This window comes from Alexandromys fortis, unplaced genomic scaffold (genome assembly GCF_014885135.2).
Source record: "Alexandromys fortis isolate MF-2015 unplaced genomic scaffold, M_Fortis_MF-2015_v1.1 scaffold_63, whole genome shotgun sequence".
NCBI lineage: Eukaryota > Metazoa > Chordata > Mammalia > Rodentia > Cricetidae > Alexandromys > Alexandromys fortis.
This window is the reverse complement of record NW_026067953.1, coordinates 6,810,382-6,829,985: the sequence shown is the minus strand read 5'-3', so window position 1 is coordinate 6,829,985 and position 19,604 is coordinate 6,810,382. Positions and strand designations below refer to the sequence as shown.

Here is a 19,604-nt window from a genome sequence, read left to right as displayed (position 1 = left end):
GGGATTAAAGGCATGCACCACCACCACCCAGCGACTTCCAGATTTTTGACTACAAAAATTTTGACTGCCAGAGGCAAAGGCAGGTGTATTTCAGTGAGTTCGAGGCCAGCCTGGTCTACAAGAGCTAGTTCCAGGTCAGGCTCTAAAACTCTCGGGGGAAAAAAAAAATCAAACCCCACAAATCTTTGAAATAAATTTGTAATAAATTAGATACGAAACAACTACAAACATACTAAAGTGCCTGTTCCGTCCGATTAATGCAACAAGGTAACTATATTTATTCTTCAAAGAAACAACTTTAAAAGTTTTGCCCAACATGTATATTTTCTTTCATTAAGTGAAATTCACAGAATGTAGACAAAAGAAAAGGGCAAACCCTGAAGAAACTAGTAATTTAAAATGAGAAGCCGAGCCGGGTGGTTGTGGCACACACCTTAAATCCCAGCACTTGGGTGGCAGAGGCAGGCGAATCTCTTAATTTGAGGCCAGTCTGGCCTACAGAGCAAGTTCTAGGACAGCCAAGGCTACACAGAGAAACCCTGTCAAAACAAGAGAAAAAACATAAAGCAGTTATTTTGAACAACTTGGTCTTTGAACCCTGAAGACTGTTTCAATAGACCTAAGAGAAAGCAGGAGGGAAAACTCAAGTTTTAAAAATACTTCTCCCCCAGCCAGGCGGTGGTGGCACACACCTTTAATCTCAGCTCTCGGGAGGCAGAGGCAGGCGGATCTCTGTGAGTTCGAGGCCAGCCTGGTCTACAAGAGCTAGTTCCAAAACAGGCTCCAAAGCTACAGAGAAACCTTGTCTCGAAAAACCAAATAAATAAATAGATAAATAAATAAATAAATCTGGATGTCCTGGTCCTTCAATCTCTACTTTCCCAAGTGCTGGGATTGTAAATCTACTTCCTTATCCAACCTCTTTGTTTTGATTTAGAGCCATTCTCTCTGTCTGCCTCTCCTGCCTCAGATCCCCCTGTTGGGATTACTAGCAGTGAGCTACACCACAGTCAACTAGTTTACAAAGACCTTTTGAAAGTATAAGCTTAATGCCACACTTCTTGAAGAATCTCTTCTAACAAGATTTTGTAAAGGTCTGGTGTTTTTATGCCCTTTTATATTTTTATCACTCAGGAAATAGCCTCTAAACCCTTTTTTTCCGTTTGGACTTTTGACGTTCTAACTTAACTAGAACAGGTAAAATTTTTATTTTTACCCAAGTGGGAAAAGAGCTAAACAAAAATCACTGATTCGCCTTGTAAATTCATGTTAAGAGGGAAAGCTAATTCCAAAGAATAGATTTAAGATGGGTGTGGTACCATATTCCTAATTCCACCACTCAGGAAGCAAGGCAGGAGGAGCTCAAGTTCAGGGCCTACTTAGTAAAACTTTTTCACTAAACAACAAAGAAAAAAATGGACTTAGAAAAATTGTGGGTTACTAGTGATGAAGTCTCTGGTTTTATTACTAAAGCTTTTTTCCCCCTATTGATAAATTCCAAGCAAGATTAGAAATAGAGAATATTGGGGCTGGAGAGATGGCTCAGAGGTTAAGAGCATTACCTGCTCTTCCAAAGGTCCTGAGTTCAATTCCCAGCAACCACATGGTGGCTCACAACCATCTGGAATGAGGTCTGGTGCCCTCTTCTGGCCTGCAGGCATACACACAGACAGAATATTGTATACATAACAAATAAATAAATATTTTTTTAAAAAAAGAAGAAGAAATAGAGAATATTGAGTACCTCCTATGTGCCAGGACCTCTTTAGGCAATTCACTTGTATTTACAAAAATAATTCTTAGAACCGTTCTCAAATGTGGGTTCTATAATTAGCTGTGTTTTATAGATAATTTAGAGTCTGAGGTAATAATTGTAAGTTGGTGCAAATTCAGCCTAGGATGGTGGTCTGTATTTTAGTGAGAAATTTAGCCTGCAGCTTAAAGCACTTATTGCTACTTATGTTGAATATAATTTTTTGTGCCTATGTTATGGGCTGTTTGTGTGCTATTTTATTCTTGGCCTCAAGAATTATTTCAAAGGAAACAAAATTCGAGTTTACTCTGCAGATACTTTAATTTTGTTATAGGCAAAATTTCATGTATCCTGGGCTGGACTTGAATTTGCTATGTAGTGAGGATGACCTTTTTTTTATATATGTATCCAGTGTTCTGCCTGCATATGCTTGCAGGCCAGAAGAGGGCACCAGACCCCATTACAGATGGTTGTGAGCCACCATGTGGTTGCTGGGAATTGAACTCAGGACCTTCGGAAGAGCAGTCAGTGTGCTCTTAATCACTGAGCCATCTCTCCAGCCCCACCTTCTATTTCTGAACATGCCTCCATTTCCTCATGCTGGGGTGCTGGAGATGAAACTTGGGCTCCATGAGTGCTAGACAAGCAGCAATTGAGCCTTGGGCTCAGCCCCAAGGTAGTTTCATTTTATTGATTGATTGAGATAGGATCCTACCTACTGTGTAGCCCTGAATGTTTAAAAATCCAAAGCCAGGCAGTGGTGGCGCACGCCTTTAATCCCAGCACTCGGGAGGCAGAGGCCAGCGGATCTCTGAGTTCGAGACCAGCCTGGTCTACAAGATAGTTCCAGGACAGGCTCCAAAGCTACAGAGAAACCCTGTCTCAAAAAAAAAAAAAAAAAAAAAAAAAAAAAAAAAAAAAAAAAAAAAAAAAAAAAAAAAAAAAAAAAAAAAAAAAAAAAAAAAAAAAAAAGTGTTACTCTGTCGCTGTCCCCCCAACACCCTGAAAGAATCCTTCAAAAACATTGTTATATGGTAACATTCTTTTTTCCATGAATATAAGTTTTTTGGATTATTTTTTGAGAATTTAGCATATATGTGTAATTCAGGTACTAGGGCTACATAATGATTTTGGTTCATCCTGTTCTAAATAATGAATAGCAGTGCTCTGTCTCAAAAACAAAAATAATTATAAAACTGATGAAACATAAGATACTTGTTTTCTAAATTTTTGAAATACAATGGTTTGTGATGTGGGAAGTCTTTCTGTATATGTGTTACTTTCATTGGTTGATGAATAAAGCTGTTCGGGCCAATGGCTTAGCAGAGTAAAGCCAGGCGGGAAATCAGAACAGAGATATAGAGACAATAGGCTGAGTCAGGGAGACACCTTGTAGCTGCCAAAGGAGAGAGATGTTGGAACCTTGCCAGTAGGTGGTAAACAGATTAATGGAGATAGGTTAATTTAAGATGTAAGAGTTAGTTAATAAGACACTTGAGCTAATAGGCCAAACAGTGTTGCAATTAACATAGTTTCTGTGTGATTATTCAGGTCTGGGCGGCCGGAACGAAAAAGCAGTCACCAATAACGGGTTTGAACCCCGGACTGTACCTGCTAGGCAAGTGAATTACCTCTGAGCTGCATCCTGACCCCTGAATTTTTTTTTCTTTTCTGTTTGTCTGTCCCTCCATCTGCCAGCCCATCTGCACAGTGGTGTGGGAAGCAGGTTCTCTCCTTCTACTTTGTGGGCACAGGTGATAAAACTCAGGTTGTCAGGCTACTATTAGCTAAGTACCTTTACCCTGTGAGCCTTATTGCTCACCCTGAAGTAAACTTGGTATTGTGTTAATTTCCTTGTTCATTGTCACAGAGTCTGCCTTAATTATTTTTAAATTGCTGTGATAAAACTCCGATGACCAAAACAACCTAGAAAGGGTCCTGGGCTTATGATTCCAGAGGTTGTTTCTATGGTGGCAGAGTGAAGGCGTGGTGACAGGTGGCTGGTATAGCAGCTTGAGCGTTCACATGTTAATCCACAAGCAGGAGGCAGCAAACACACTGGGAATGGTATGTCTTTTGAAATTTCAAAGCCTGCCCTCAATGACATACCACGCCTCTTAATACTTTTTTTTTTTACTACTTTTAAAACAGTTCCACTTACTGGTGACTCAAGTATTCAAACATGAGCCAGTTTGGGTGGGGGCAGGGTGAATTCAGTCCCCCACACATGGTTTTCTAAGACAGTTTCTGAATCTCAGTATTTGTGGCCTCTGTGTTTCAAGCAAATCTGTCTAGGTAAATACATTTCCCACCTCTGGAGTGCTTGGCAGATCTGTAGTCCACTTTTCCTTGCTGTAGAGGGGAGGAATGTGTTACAAAGCTAGCTATTTTGCCCATTTCCTGGATTTTATTCTTACTCCGTAGGCGTCTGCTGGCAGACACACCCCTTTTTTAAAATTAGATTTATGTTCTGTTTTTATGTATGTATATGCACCATCTGCATGTGTTTTTTGATGCCAGAAAACATTGGAAGAGAGCATCAGATCCCCTGGAACTGGAGTTACAAGTGGTTGTAACGGGGCTAGGAATTGAACTCAGGTCCTCTGGGGAAAGCAGTAAGTGCTTTTAACTGCCATGCCATCTCTCCAGCCCCTAAATACCCTTTTCTTTAGTAAAAAATGTCACTTTCCTCTCAGTTTTATAGTAGGTCTTGTGTGATGTTCTGTGTTCCGGCCATGATTTAATGTTGCACTTTGTTTCCCTCTTAACTTGCTGAAGGCTAATGTCAGCCTAGCCAGTTTTAGAATTGATAAAGTGGATGTTGGCATTTCCTCATACAAAGGATGACTGCCTTGCTACATGCCAGACAAGTGTTCTACACTGAGCTTATAAAGTCAAACCCTTGTTCTTTACTTAAGGTTTCCTGGACAGCATCAAGAACAGTGTTTTGAGTGGGCATGGTGGTGCACCCTGTAATCCCAGTACCTAGGAACCTGAGGCAAGAGAATGGCTCAGTTTGAGGCTTTCTTGGCCTTTACTAAGAACTGTCTCAACCCCTTCCACCTCACCAAATATGTTTTTCCCTTTATCTCTGAACTCAAGTGATTGATTCTCCTCCCTCAGCTGCTTAATTATCTGGACTTCCTGGTTTCAAAAATAGGGTTCTTCTGTTTGGTTTCTACTTAAAGTTGTTGGTATTATATATGTGTATGAGGTGAGGGTAATGTGTATGCTTGCACATGTGGAGATCAGAAGGGTTCCTACTGAACTCAGGATATTAGACTTGGCAACAAGCATAGCCCATCTCACCAGCCCTACTTTTTAAGTGTTGTAAAGTATTTTTACATTTAAAAATAATGTTATCTATTATCTGAGTTACTTGTGTAAAAATTAAACAGATTGGATTTTGTTGATTGAGGCATGAAGGAAAGGAGACAGACATATTCAGGGTAGCACTGCTCACTGACTACTGAGGTTTAAATTAGGCTCAGCCTAATGAAATTTTGTATAGTTCTATATTGGTTGTATAGTCTGTCTCTACCTGCCCTATGATTTGAAAAAGAGACATTTGGGTAGGAAGGGTTTTTCTTGGGTTTTTTTGTTTTCATTTTTGATCTAGTGAAGGGAAGCATGGCTGTTCTCCTATACTAATACTCTTGGTATTAGTATAGCATCTTGCCTACAGTATGAGGTGTATTTAGTTATCCATAGCTCAACGTCAGTCATGAAAGTACACTTAAAAGTACATTTTGAAGTTTGAGTACAACAGCTTTGTAGAAGACTAACAGTGGATTAATCAAAACCTTAATATCTGAATGTGATAACTTACGCAAGTTTGAGGACCATTATAGTTGAAGGGATCTGAGTGTTATAGGGCAGACCTAAGTACTATGCCTTTAAGATTTTGTTTTTACTTTTAATTATGAGGAGAAGGGTTGTACTAATGAGTGTGGTGCTCATGGAGGCTAGACAGCGGTGTTGGATTCTCTGGAACTGGAGTTACTGGCAATACCTAGAGTAGATACTGGGAACCAAACTTGGATCGCCTAGAGCAGTGGTTCTCAACCATCCTAATGCTGTGGTCCTTTAATGTAGTTCCATTGTTTTATTAAATACAGTGCTCTCGGGTGGCCGAGTGCAAGGCGGGGAGACAAGAAAGAGGGGAGCACATGCAAACCCGGAACCACATGTTCCTCCTTTGGGAGCTCACTTAAATACCCTGGCATGCTGGGATTTGGAGTCCAGACCAATGCAACTCCCAGTCCAGGGGGCTGGGATGGATGCCAGGGGCTGGGGCTATGCTCCAGACTTAACAATAAGGTGGAACTGTCTTTTAGTATTTGTTTTTGGCACTAAAACCAGGACCAAACTCAGGATTGATTGGTGCTGAAAATAGAGCAGTTCAAGAACTCTCAGGTTTTCAGCTTTCCCAACCTCCAGCACCACGTTTGAGCCCATTCCTGCCCTGTGCACCGGCAGGTTCTTTTCTACTAAGCTACATCCCTAGCCCAAGAACTCTTCATGCTAACTCAGCTTCTGTCATGAAGGGATATGAGGTTCATGTAAAGTTTTCCAGCTAAGAATATGTACTAGAAGTTTAGAAGTGATGGCAATTTGCATGGAATGTTGACTAAGCAGTATCATGAACCTTATGCTTGTAATGTAGACCTGTATCATCATTGCCAAAGCTCCATTTCCTGTTAACAAATGGTTGTCAGTTAAAAATCCAAGTTACTAAGTGCTGATTTTATGCTAGATATTGGGGTTAGGCCCTTCATATAAATTTTTAGTGAATGCCCATAGCATTGGTTTTGTTTGGTTGGTTGGTTGGTTGGGTTTTTTATTTTATTATTTATTTTTGGGTTTTCCAGACAGGGTTTCTCAGTAGTTTTGGAATCTGTCCTAGAACTAGCTCTTGTAGACCAGGCTGGCCTCGAACTCACAAAGATTCGCTTATCTCTGCCTCTCAAGTACTGGGATTAAAGGCATGTGCCACCACTGGCTGGCTTGCATTGTTTTTTCTAACCGTAAGTTTTAATGTTTTGATTCTTTGGATAGCTTCTCTCTCTCTCTCTCTCTCTCTCTCTCTCTCTCTCTCTCTCTCTCTCTCTCTCTCTCTCTGTCTCTCTCTCTCACTCTCTCTCTCTCTAAACAAGAAACCGGGGGAGGAGTTGTTTGTTTTCTTTATTCAATACTGGTTTTTTGAGGTATTAGGAACTGAACTTGGGGCCTTGTACAATCACTGATTGTTGAGCTACACAACAACAACCTTTTTTGCTCAAGATTTTAATTATGTGTATGTGTGTGGATCTGTGCAAGTGAATTCTAATGTCAGAAGAATCAGATCCCCTGGAGCTAGAAGTACAGGAAATTTGCTGGGAATCTAACTCTGGTCCTCTGAGGCATAGTGCATGTTCTTAACTGCTGAGCCATCTCTCCACCATTCTTTTTACTTTCTATTTTGAAACGAGTTTCTCTCACCTGGCTCATATAGACCTTGATTTTGCCTCTTCTGCCTTAGCCTCAAGTAGCCTGTTGTCACTACACTGGAGTCTAAAGATTTTCTTGGATTTTACTATCAAATCCCTGCTATAAAAACACTGAACAAAAGTGGGGAAAACAGCACTGAAGAAACAGTATAAAACACAATGGTTAAAACCGTGAACTCTAGAGCCAGTTTTAACTCTTACCCTTATCCTTATTTGGTTTTGCACTATCTCTGCCCGTTTTTCCTATATTTAAAAAAAAAAAATGGGTTTGCATTTTATTTATTGTATGTCTATGCATGTTCACACGGGCTCAGGAAGAGATTGGGTAACCCATAGGAGTCAATTCAGTTTTTCCATTATGTAGGTCCCAGGGATCTACTCGAGCTCACATTTGTCATGCTTGGAGCTTGATGGACCTTAAGGGGGAAAAAAAACCTTTAATTGTATGTGCCCATTAGAGTTCTGAGACTTTCTATGACACTTTCCTGAGTAACACTAGCAACCCACACCCTTAGCCCCAACCCATCGAAGTTGTGTGTGACAACAAATCACAAGAAAACCCTGTTTACTTTATAGGAGGAACCATGACGATCTGTTGGTTATCCGTTATTGGTATATTGGTATATTTTGTTTATCAGTGTTAGGTTCTACCAAACTCTCATAAAAGTAGCACAATATTCCACTCTGTATTCCCTTTTGGTGGCATTTCTGAAGATTTTAATTAGAATGTCATTGTTCTTGCTTTGGATATCCCACACAAATTATTTGGGTTTTATCCATTAATGTTTACCATATTGGAAACTAAAACTGAGACTTATTTATTCACTTAAAAATAATGATGTTTGATATTACACATTAACAAAATAATGGTTAGATTGTTTTCTTTTCAATTTTTGAGATAGGGCCTATGTTTTTGTGTAGCTCTGCCTGTCCTGGAACTCACTTTGTAGGCCAGAAATCTATTTGCCTCTGCCTCCCAAATACTGTGATTAAAGATGTGTACTACCATGCCTAGCCCTAGATGTGTTTTTTTCATGAGTTGGAATAGGGAAGGATTGTCCTAAAATTTTACTGCAGTTGTTACTAAGTTACTCCCATCAGAAACATGTTTTCATTAATGATACTGGAGTCTCCTGCTAAGGATCATACTAGTTATTTTTATTATTTTTATGTTTTATTATTATTTTATATGTATGGATGTTTTGCCAACATGGACTTAAGTGTGCCACATGCATGCCTGGTGCCTGTGGAAGCCAGAGGAGGGTGTCAGATCCACTGGAACTGTGAATTCCAGATGGTTGTTAGTTGCCATATAGGTACTGAGAACTCAACCCTGATCTTCTTTAGGAGTGTCAGCTATCTTAAACACTGAGCCATCTCTCCAGTCTCAGGATCATACTTTTTTTTTTTTTTCTCTTGTTGGGGTGGTAAATGCCTCCCACATAAAATTGAACTCTTATGTCAGGATCTATACTGTACATTGTGATAGAATTACTATTTGGGGTCTGTAGCTAACTGATATTAACATTGCATAATCGGAGCCTGTTTGTTCTTTTTAAGATCTTTTGAGACAGGGTTTCCCTGTGTAGCTGTAGCAGTCCTGAAACTTTGTAGAACCACCTGCTTCTGCCTCCTGAGTGCTGAGATTCAGTAGGCTGGACAAGTGTTCATAAGTTATATAAGTTCTGTTAGATGGCAGACACAGACAGTTAGATAGACTGGCATAAATAAACTATAAGTGCAGGGCCAAAATAATTTATTGGGTTTGTTGTTTTTTTGTTTGTTTGTTTGTTTGTTTTTAGTTATATTAGTTAACCTCAACATTGTAGAACTGTTTTCCAAGTTTCAACCTATGTACTAACTGGGGAATAAGGCATTAGAGATCAAAGCTGGAGTTCTTTTCTTTTTTTTTTGAACTTTATTTATTTTATATGTCTTTCACATTGTACATCTTGATCCCATTCATTTTCCCATTCCTTTGCATCTGCCCTTTGCCCCTGCAAACTCCCCAAAATTAAAACAAAATTTAAGACAAAAAAGGAAAAGATTCAAAATCTCATCATGTAAGCTCAGTGTGGCACATAACACAGTAAGTCATGGTTAGAGGCTTCTGGTCTTTTTTTTTTTTTTCATTGATATTTATTGAGCTCTACATTTTTCTCTGCTCCCCTCCATGCCTCTTCCCTCCCCCAAGGTCCCCATGCTCCCAATTTACTCAGGAGATCTTGTCTTTTTCTACTTCTTATGTAGATCAGATCTATGTAAGTCTCTCTTAGTGTCCTCATTGTTGTCTACTTTCTCTGGGTTTGTGGTTTGTAAGAGCCTCTGGTTTCTACTACACTAATGATACTGGGCCCTTACTGGGATTCTTCTTGGATATCCTGTTGTTGCCCTGTGTTATGAAGATCTGTGGGTCAGGCACCTTCAAATGCTCCAGCAGATCATAGATGGGGTGGATATTGGGGCGGGCCAAGTCGTAACCCTGGTTCTGGGCCTGGGCAGTGCAGGGTTGGTCAGGCAGTCAGTTCTCCTCTGTCCTCCCCACCAGGGTGAGCTCTTCAGCACTGGCATGTGCCCGCCCCCCATTCACCCCTTGTAGCAATCAGCAAGGGGTGAGGCTAGTTCTCCTGCATTAGCATGCTCAGGTGAGGTACAAGTGACAGCCCTCCCACTTCCATGACCCCAAGGGGGGGGAGCATCATTCCTCCACCCATGCCACTACATGTCAGATGGGTAATGGGGATGCCCCCTACTCCAACACCGGGGCTGGGTCACCCATACCTTCAACAGGACCCAGAACTGGACTTCTAAAGTGATGTCTTAGATAAAGCCAAGGTACATGAGAGAACTAGATTTCAAGAAAGGTGCTTCCCCAACATCTCAAATACCAGTTTAAATCAGTGGTTTTCAACTTTCTTAATGCTATGACCCTTTAATACAGTTCTTACCACAAACCATAAAGTTACTTCCATTGCTACCTCATAACTATAATTTTGTTGCTGTTATGAATCGAATGGATCATAATTAAATATTTTTGGAGATAGAGGTTGTGACCCACAGGTTGAGAACCACTGTTTTAAATGTACTTACTTTACCCAGGTTTTTGGGGATGGAGGTGAAAATGAGCAATTTCCCCCCTTTCTGTTGTCCTGGTTCTGTGACATTACTGTGTCTGGATGATGACTGCTGACTGCCTTTCCTCTTCTCAGCATTCGCCTGTTCTTGTTGCCCCGCCTATACTTCCTGCATGGCTACTGGCCAATCAGCGTTTTATTAAAATACAAGTAACAAATCTTTAGGGGATATAAGACCATTGTCCCACAGCCAAAAAATACCCAGGTTGTTGTGCTTTTGTTTATTTGCTTGTTTTTAGGCTTTTTTTTTCCCAGAATTGGATTGTCTTTTGTTTTATCTTGTGTTTTTTTTTTAGATTTATTTTTTTTAATAATTTTATTCATTATGTATACAGTGTTCTGCAGGCCAGAAGAGGGCCTCAGATCTTACTACAGATGGTTGTGAGCCACCATGTGGTTGCTGGGAATTAAACTCAGGACCTCTAGAACAGCAGGCAGTGCTCTTAACCGCTGAGCCATCTCTCCAGCTCCTTAAGATTTATTTTTAATATGTATGTGGGGATTATATGTACACATGAGTGCAGGTACTGGCAGAGGCCTGGAACTGGAATTGCAGGTGGTTGTGAGCTGCTTGAGGTGGGTCATGGGATTTGAACTCAGGTCCTTTGGAAAAGCAAGACATACTATAATCTGCTGAGCCATCTCTCTAGCTCCCCTGTATTTTCCCATAAAAACCATTTTAAGTATAATTATATATATATGCCTTCATTAATCTTTTAAAGAATAAATTCAACCTTTAATTGCATGGCCTGAACATTATTTTAGTGGAAAATAATAGAATGCAGTTTTTATTCTGGTAAACAAATTGGAAAAATACAAAGATGGTTGACTTGGCAGGGTCTTAGGAGTTGAACTCAGGCTTGTACATGCTGAGAATGCACAGTACCACTAAGCTGTGTCCTCTCCCTCTGACTTCACCATGTTTGGATGTTCTAAACATTCTGTTAATTTGCCTGCAGTTTTCTTGTGTTGTATTACTAACATAGGTCTTAATCAGTAAAATAAAAATCTGAAAATTTTCAGTAGTTTGTGATTTTTTTATGATTAATTTTACAAAAGTTGGGGGAAAAGAAAGGTGGTTGAAACTTTTTTTCCCCCTAAATTGTGATGATTCTTATCTGAACCTCAGTAAGCCAGTTAGGGAGGATACAAGGAAAGAAAACTAAAGAAATAGGATTTGGTGGTTATGGGTAGAATCCTCTCTCTCTCTCTCTCTCTCTCTCTCTCTCTCTCTCTCTCTCACACACACACACACACACACACACACACACACGCACACACACACGTTTAGTTACTTAAATTCTGAAAGGATAAGAGGTTTTAAATGGAGTATCATTTAGCACTCTGATCAAGTAGTGAATGGTTGATCATACACTTACTAAGTACATTTAATGCAAGAACAAAGTGAATTTAGAAATAGTAAACCTTGACTTTTTGTCAGTTTCATCACTATTTTGTATGTGTGAAGCAACTGTAAAGTGTAATATGAAGGAGGAAAGTACAAAAGAGAACAGCTGCAGGCACCATTTTTTTCTCAATCCAAAACTTTTTAGATATTCTGTCTCCAGATAAACTAGGCCTGGTTGATGAGTGGATAGGAAGAATTTTATTTTTAAAATGTGGAAAGAACAGAGGAGATAGAAATAGTGGATGAACGTAATGACACAAGCTTATAGTCTGAGCTGATCAAGAGACTAAGGTAGGAGAATCATTATTTTTTTAAAGACACTGCTTGACTTCATTTTTTAAATTATGTATACAGTGTTCAGCAGGCATATATGCCTGTACACCAGAAGAGGGCATCAAATCTAGATGGTTGTGAGCCACCATGTGGTTGGTGGGAATTGAACTTGGGACCTCTGGAAGAGCAGCCATTGTTCTTAACCTCTGAGCCATCTCTCCAGCCTAGAGAATCATAATTTTGATGTCTGCTTGTGTTACATAGTGAGAACACTGTCTTAAAACAACAGAAAAACAGGAAAGATGGGAAATAGAAGAAAATTGAGGCTTCTGAAGGTGACAACCATTTTTTGTCTTGACACTTGTCACATTGTATTGAGAGCCTTATTTGCTTATTTTAAAGTATTCTATATCAAACATTATTAACCCATATCAAATTATTAACACCATATCAAACATTATTAACCCCAGATTATCTGAGGATTTCAGAGACTCCAAACAAAATAATGGGACAGAAATATCTGTTAACCTTATTGACATCAATACATGTTATTTATTTTTATTGACATACCATTGTGCTATGTAAATATGCACATTTGTTACTTGTTTATCAAAATATTTTTAGTTAGATGAAAGTGGTTTGCTTGTTATGTATTATATACATGTGCCACATTAACATGGTTCCATAAAATTTACAATTAATATAATTTTAGAAATTAATATCTGGCATCACACTGCTGTTTTTGCTGCCTTATGCTCTCTGTAAATTGTTAGTTTGGGTTTTTGGGGCGGTAAGTTGAGGGGGTGGGTTTTCAGACAGGGTTTCTCTGTGTGGCCCTGACTGTTCGAGAATTCACTCTATAGACCATGCTGGCCTCCTACCATTACCTCCTGAGTGCTGGGATTAAAGGTGTATCAGAGCAGCCCAAATTGTTGGATTGTTATTGCTTCCCAGTCTTCACTCTTCGTATTATCTTGTCTGTCTTATAAAAACAAATCAACCAACCAAAAAGTCTATTTGGCTAGGAGGGTATAGCTCTGTACTTCCCAGCACGTTTGAGACTTGGACTGACCTCTTCTACCACCAAAAATAAATCACTCAAAACGGTGTGTTTCTCAAGCTGCAAGTTATATTTGCAGTTTTTGTTGCTCTCATTGTTTTGTTTGTATATGTGAAGTAACTGTATTGCCAAGGTGAGCATGTAGAAGTCAGAGGATAGCCTTCAAGATAGGTTCCTTTCCACAGTGGGTTCCTGGACCAAAGTCAAGTTGTCAGGCTCTTGGAGAGAACACATTTACCTGCTGAGCCATCATCTGGCCAGCCCCAAATTACATTTTGTTCCTTAACTGATGGTGTACATGCAACTGAGAAAATAAGCATATGTATATGAAGAATATCTAATTTTTCTGTTTTGCAATAATAGTTTTTTTCCTGTTTTATAGGTTCTCTTCTTCTAGAGTCCAAGATAAATCCTAACACTGCATATCAGAAACAACAGGTAAAAAAAAAAAACAAAAAGTAAAGCTGTTGTGCATTATGCATTATTTTTTTAGCTTGGTGATTAAATAAATTTACCATTGATTTTTTTTTTTTTTACACTAAGAAAATCAGAACAGGTTATAACATTTCGCCAGTCTGATTCCTGGAAAATATTTTATTACATGGGGGGGGGGGTCAGCCTGCCCATGGAGGTCAGAGAACAATTTGAGAGAGTTGATTCTCTCCGCAGTGTGGATTCTGGGCCTCACACTTGGGTTGTCAAGCTTGATGGCAGCCATATTTACATCCTGAGCCATTTTTGCATCCCCAGTCTAATTTTAAAATAAGAGCTCTACCAGTCTGTATATGGTTAAAAGGGTTTGGTGGTTTGTTTGTTTTTTTTTTTAATTTATGTGTATACAAGGATTTTACCTGTATATATGTCTGTGTACCACATGCATTACTGGTGTCCTCAGGAGTTGGGTGTCAGTCAGAAGAGGATATCAATCCCCCTGAACTGGAGTTAGGAGTGGTTGTTAGCACCCATGTGTGCTGGGAACTGAATCCGGGTCCTCTGCAAGAGCAACAAGTGCTTATCCACTTGAGTCATTTCTCCAGCCTTGTTTTTTTGTTTTGGGTTGTTGTTGTTTTTATTGTTTGTTTGTTTGATGGTAATGAATTCCAGGCCTCTTACAGGCTGACAAACATATACTCACTTAACTGTATTGTCAGCCACTATTTTATTTATGTGTATTTGAGTGTGTGTTTGCATGTTGCAAGTATGCAGGTACCTGCAGAGCCAGAAGAAAGTGTTGGATTCCTTGGAGTTACAGGAGTTTATGAGATGCCTGACATGGTTGCTGAGATCTGAACTGGGTTCTTCAGGAATCAGTTCACTTGTTCTATCTCCCCAGTCCTCAGCCACAATTTTAAATCAAAAATTAAAGAAGCTGTCTTAATCTGAGTTCATATTTCAGATATTCTAGCAACACATGTTTCTCTAAAATTAAAGTAGCAGTTTTACCAGAAGGAAAAAGTGACCATTGCTGTAATAATCAACTACTAACTCGGCCAAGTGGTTGAAGTTCCTTTCTGTCCTATCAGAGATGCTTCTGCAGAAAGAATGAAGTGTTTTGCATACACAAATAAAATGTGCTCCACAAAGCCATTGAAATAAAGAAATCTCTTTATTGCCCTGAAAGTACAAGTATAAAAAATTTATATCCTTGAGTATTAAAATAAAGCTAGAAGGAAGTTGGTATTGGTAGGGGCTGGGTGTGGTAGTGCATGTTTGTTTGTGATCTCAACACTTGCAGGGTAGAAGATAAAAGGATCAGAAGCCTTAGCTATAAAGTCTGAGGCCTTGCCAAAGAAAAACAAAACAGGCAAATATAACTGCTGTGGGGCATAGAACAAATATGCTGGTGTTACATACCTGTAATGCAGTACTCAGGACTGAGGCAGGCAAGCCTAGGCAGGTACATTCCTGCTTCAAACGTAAAACAACATGAATTTTTATAATGCAACATGTTGGGGAGTGCAGGTGGGTGCTTTGGAGAGTTCAGGGGGCAGCAACCATCGAAGGAAAAACATCCATTAGCCCCAGTCCCACTTTTAGACTGGAAACTTGTAGAAATGTTCCTGAGGAACATGAGAAGGATGTGGGGACATGTTAAGAACTGTGGGTTTAGTGAGACTTGCAAATCCCTCCCTCCAGCAGGTTGGAACAACTACATGCAGGAGGCAGAAATTACCCAGCACCAGCACTCACTCGAATCCGGTCCTTCTGGATCTAAACCTTCAGGGCTTTTAGAGTTTAGGGTAGCTCCATGGATCCCTGGGGAGAGCTCAGCCTCTGGTTAGAGGCTGGCCCAGAATATAGAACTTTTTAGTCCAGGCTATGGTAATGGGGGCCGGGAACTCTCTCTGCATCCAGGCCACAGGAGAGGCTGGGCTTATGAGGAAGACCTCCCAGAGGCTAGGGAGAGGGAGCCCATTACTCAAGCCTTTCTATATGGAAGTGTATCTGGTAGACTCTTGCTCCACGGGTAAGACAGGAATTCCAGCTTAGTTCCAGAAACTAGTCAGTGCTCCTTTCTGGTGCTCTGTCAGGACTGCTGTTTGGTGTATCCTTATGAACCCACATTTAGTGCTCCTTCAGGTTGAGCCTAGCAGCTAAAACCACTCAAGCTAGCTTCAAACTCAAGGCCCCTAAGTATTGATTAGAGGTATGGCTCATTCATGCCTGGCTTATTCAAGCCAGTAATTTCAGAGGCTAAATAAGCACAAGTAAAGAACAGTTGTTGCCAACTGAGGGAAGGAATGGATTTTATTTATTGATCCATTTTGTGACTCCTTTGGTGGGCATTTTAATGATACTATAAAATACAGTGGCAGCTGGAAAGAAAGCTCAGCTAAGAATGCTGGCTACTCTTCCAAGGGACCTGGATTTGAATCCCAGCTTCTATATGGCTACTCAAAACCATCTGTCTATAACTCCAGCTCCAGGGAATCCAAAGCCCTCTTCTGACCTCCGTAGGTGTTGCATACATGCAAAGAAAACACCAAAACATATAAGCCTTTTTAAAAATTGTAATGTGTGAAGATGGTCTTGGTGCAATGGTTTGTATTTTCCTTTTAGAATATAAGTATTATGTATGCCTTTTACAGTGTTTTTCATATATTGTCCAAACTTCTTTTTTTTTAAAACATAGTTTCATTTATGTTGATTTGGCAGAATAAAGTATAACAAAGCTCTAATAATTACCAGTAGGAAGTGTTGGAAATGTTAAAAATGATGTTCTCAATTCCTGTTGCCTTGTTGCTTTATTCATTTGCTATATCTTAAAGAGTTTGTGATAACACATGTAGTCATTCAAACTTTTTTTTTTTAACCCAAAGGACACTCTGATTGTGTGGTCTGAAGCAGAAAATTATGACTTGGCCCTTAGCTTTCAAGAAAAAGCTGGATGTGATGAAATTTGGGAGAAAATATGTCAGGTAATTTTAAGAATAGAGAAACAACACACTCTTAATAATTTTTCACTCAGCATACAAAAATAATGGGTTTCATAATGATACTTAAATACAAATAACATTGTTATCATTGTTCATACCCCCTTTACTTTCCTCGTCTTTCCTCCCCTGGTTCCCTTTTTCTTCAAGTAGTTTCGCTTTTGTCATGTTTTAAGTCAAGATTCTCTCTATGAAAGCATGTAGTTCTCTTTCTTTTCTGTCACCTAACTCTTGGTTCCCCCTTAAGATCTTCTCCTTCCAGGATACACTTATCCAAACCATAGCAGCTCCTGTGCTGAGGACAAACTGTGGGACAAAGGGGAGTTTACCCACTTGAGAGATGCTAGGCAGCGAGAGGCAAGCTAGGATCAGTGGATTGTGGGGGCAGAGACAGCACAGTCTACAGATGATCAGACATGGGGCAGAAGGCAAGGGGGGAGCCAAGGGCGACTCATGACTCTGGTTTTGGCCTGAGCAAAAGGAAGCATAGAGTTGTCAACTGAGGTGGGAACAGCTACAAGAAGAACAGTCCTACATGACATGATGGCACATACTTTTAATCCCAGCTCTCTGGAAGGCAGAGGCAGGCAGGGCTATACAGAGAAACTCTGTCTCAAAAAGGGGGGGGGGATACATAGATAAATAAATAAAGACCTTATTCTACTTTCATGTCTTGTTTAATTCTAATCTGTGTGTAAGAAGACGCGTACCCTAGTCTATTTAACCTAATGATGTCTATTTCCATTCGTTTTCCTGCAAATGACATTTTTTATAACTGAGTAAAACTCCATTATGTTGATGCACTTTGTCCTAATTAACTTTTCTTAATTATAGGGCTTGTAACACGTGGGTCTTGCTTGTTGGGGTTTCTGTCCTCCCCAGTTCTGCCTGGTTCCCACAGTTGTTATGCCCCAAAGAAGTCAGAGGACTATATTAATAATAAACTGATTGGCCCATTAGTTCAGGCTTCATATTAGCTCTTATAACTTATATTAACCCATTATTCTTATGTATGTTAGCCACATGGCTCGGTACCTTTTTCAGCAGGGTAGGTCACGTCCTGCTTCTTCGGTGTCTGGACAGTACTGCAGAAAGAGCTTCCTTCTTCTCAGAATATTCCTATTCTCATTGCCCCACCTCTACTTCCTGTCTGGTTTTCCCGCCTACTTTCTGCCTGGTTACCGGCCAATCAGTGTTTATTTAAAATATAATTGACAGAATATAGAATTGTCCCACACCAGGACTATTACTCAGCATTTACAACAGACCATTGAATCCACTTTGGTCCAAAGCTAGTTTGCCTTTGGGATCAATTGACATTAGATGTTTTTTCTTTTTGTCTTAGAATTATGTGTATTCTTTATGACCATGGCATTATTATATTTGATATTCATTTGAATTTTACTTAAATATTGATGAGCTTGGTACTAGTCAATATATGGCCCTAGAATGTTAATGTGGAGTTTTCCTGCTTAGAAAAGATGGCCATGGACAGAAGACTGTCTGATGTATTTGGTCCTCTGTCTTGTAGGTCTTGAAGTGAAGTTGTACCTGACACTTGTACTTGAGGATAGCTTTTACTAAGTTCTTCAACTTTAGATTAGTTTGCATAAACATGAAAATGTCATTTGGAGAGTTACAGCATAGTAGACAGTTGTTTCAGGTTTGAGAAAAGAGTTAATGTCTCTTTCATTTAAGGCTATTTAGATTTACTGTTTGAATTTTGTCAGCTACCACAGAATCTTTTTTTTTTTTATAGGTTCAAGGGAAGGACCCTTCAGTGGACATCACTCAGGACCTGGTAGATGAATCAGAAGAGGAGCGATTTGATGATATGTCCTCACCAGGTTTAGAATTGCCATCTTGTGAATTAAGTCGACTGGAGGAAATCGCAGAGCTTGTGGCATCATCTTTACCTTCCCCCCTCCGTCGTGAGAAACTCGCACTAGCACTGGAAAATGAGGGTTATATTAAAAAGCTTTTAGAGCTTTTTCATGTGTGTGAAGATTTGGAAAACATTGAAGGACTGCACCACTTATATGAAATTATCAAAGGGATCTTCCTCTTGAACCGAACTGCTCTTTTTGAGGTTATGTTCTCTGAGGAATGTATAATGGACGTCATTGGATGCTTGGAATATGACCCAACTTTATCACAACCACGAAAACATAGGGAATTTTTAACAAAAACAGCCAAGTTTAAAGAAGTGATTCCGATATCAGATCCTGAGCTGAAACAAAAAATTCATCAGACATACAGAGTTCAGTATATACAAGATATGGTTCTCCCCACCCCTTCAGTCTTTGAAGAAAACATGTTATCAACACTTCACTCTTTCATCTTTTTCAACAAGGTAGAAATTGTTGGTATGTTACAGGTAAGTTCGGTCATTCTCAGTTCCCTATCTCCTATCCATCCATCCCCCAACTTTAAAAAGGTGCCGCAAAAATAATAATTTCTTTTACATCCTTACATTTAAACTTAATCTTGTGATATGATGGTAAATATTTTAATACTAATAAGAATGTGCTGTTCTTCTAGAGAACTGGCAATTGGGCCTATTACCCACATCAGGTACCTGTGGCCACATCTGTATGTGTCCCTTCCAAAAGTATGTTTTTGAAGTAGTTGAGAATATTTGGGCTTTACTTACTTAATAGCTGCTAGGTTGTTATAGGAAACTTGAATTTACCATCTGAGGAATCATATTAATACTATAGGATACTATGAAGTGTCTGAAGATCAAGTGAAACCATATATAGGACCTTTAAAAAAAATGTCTCTTAATGCTTGATTTGAATGTGACCTATGTTACATAGTATTTGACAAAACCTTAGTCTATTCTAACTGAAATAGATTTTTCTCTGTTTTGTGTGGTATATCTGCGTAAGTGTTCAGGTATAAACACGTTAGTGTACATGAAAGCCAGTGGAGGGCACTAGGTGTCCTGTTACTTGCTGCCTCATTCGTTTGAGGCAGAACCTTCTCTGGACCTATCTGTTGCTATGTGTCCTTGTTTCCCAGCCCGACTCAGTGGTTGCTGATGGTGTATA

At 39.5% G+C, this 19,604-nt stretch overlaps 1 protein-coding gene across 2 annotated transcripts in view; it reads left to right on the top strand.

Annotated features, from left to right (window-relative positions):
- The window catches only part of Ppp4r3a (protein phosphatase 4 regulatory subunit 3A), a 42,048-nt gene that overhangs the window by 1,181 nt on the left and 21,263 nt on the right, over positions 1 to 19,604 (top strand). For both annotated transcript variants that reach the window (XM_050151450.1, XM_050151449.1), the window contains exons 2-4: positions 13,500 to 13,555; positions 16,438 to 16,536; positions 18,311 to 18,928. In XM_050151450.1, the coding sequence (XP_050007407.1) occupies positions 13,500 to 13,555; positions 16,438 to 16,536; positions 18,311 to 18,928 (773 nt within the window). The remainder of the gene's footprint in view (positions 1 to 13,499; positions 13,556 to 16,437; positions 16,537 to 18,310; positions 18,929 to 19,604) is intronic.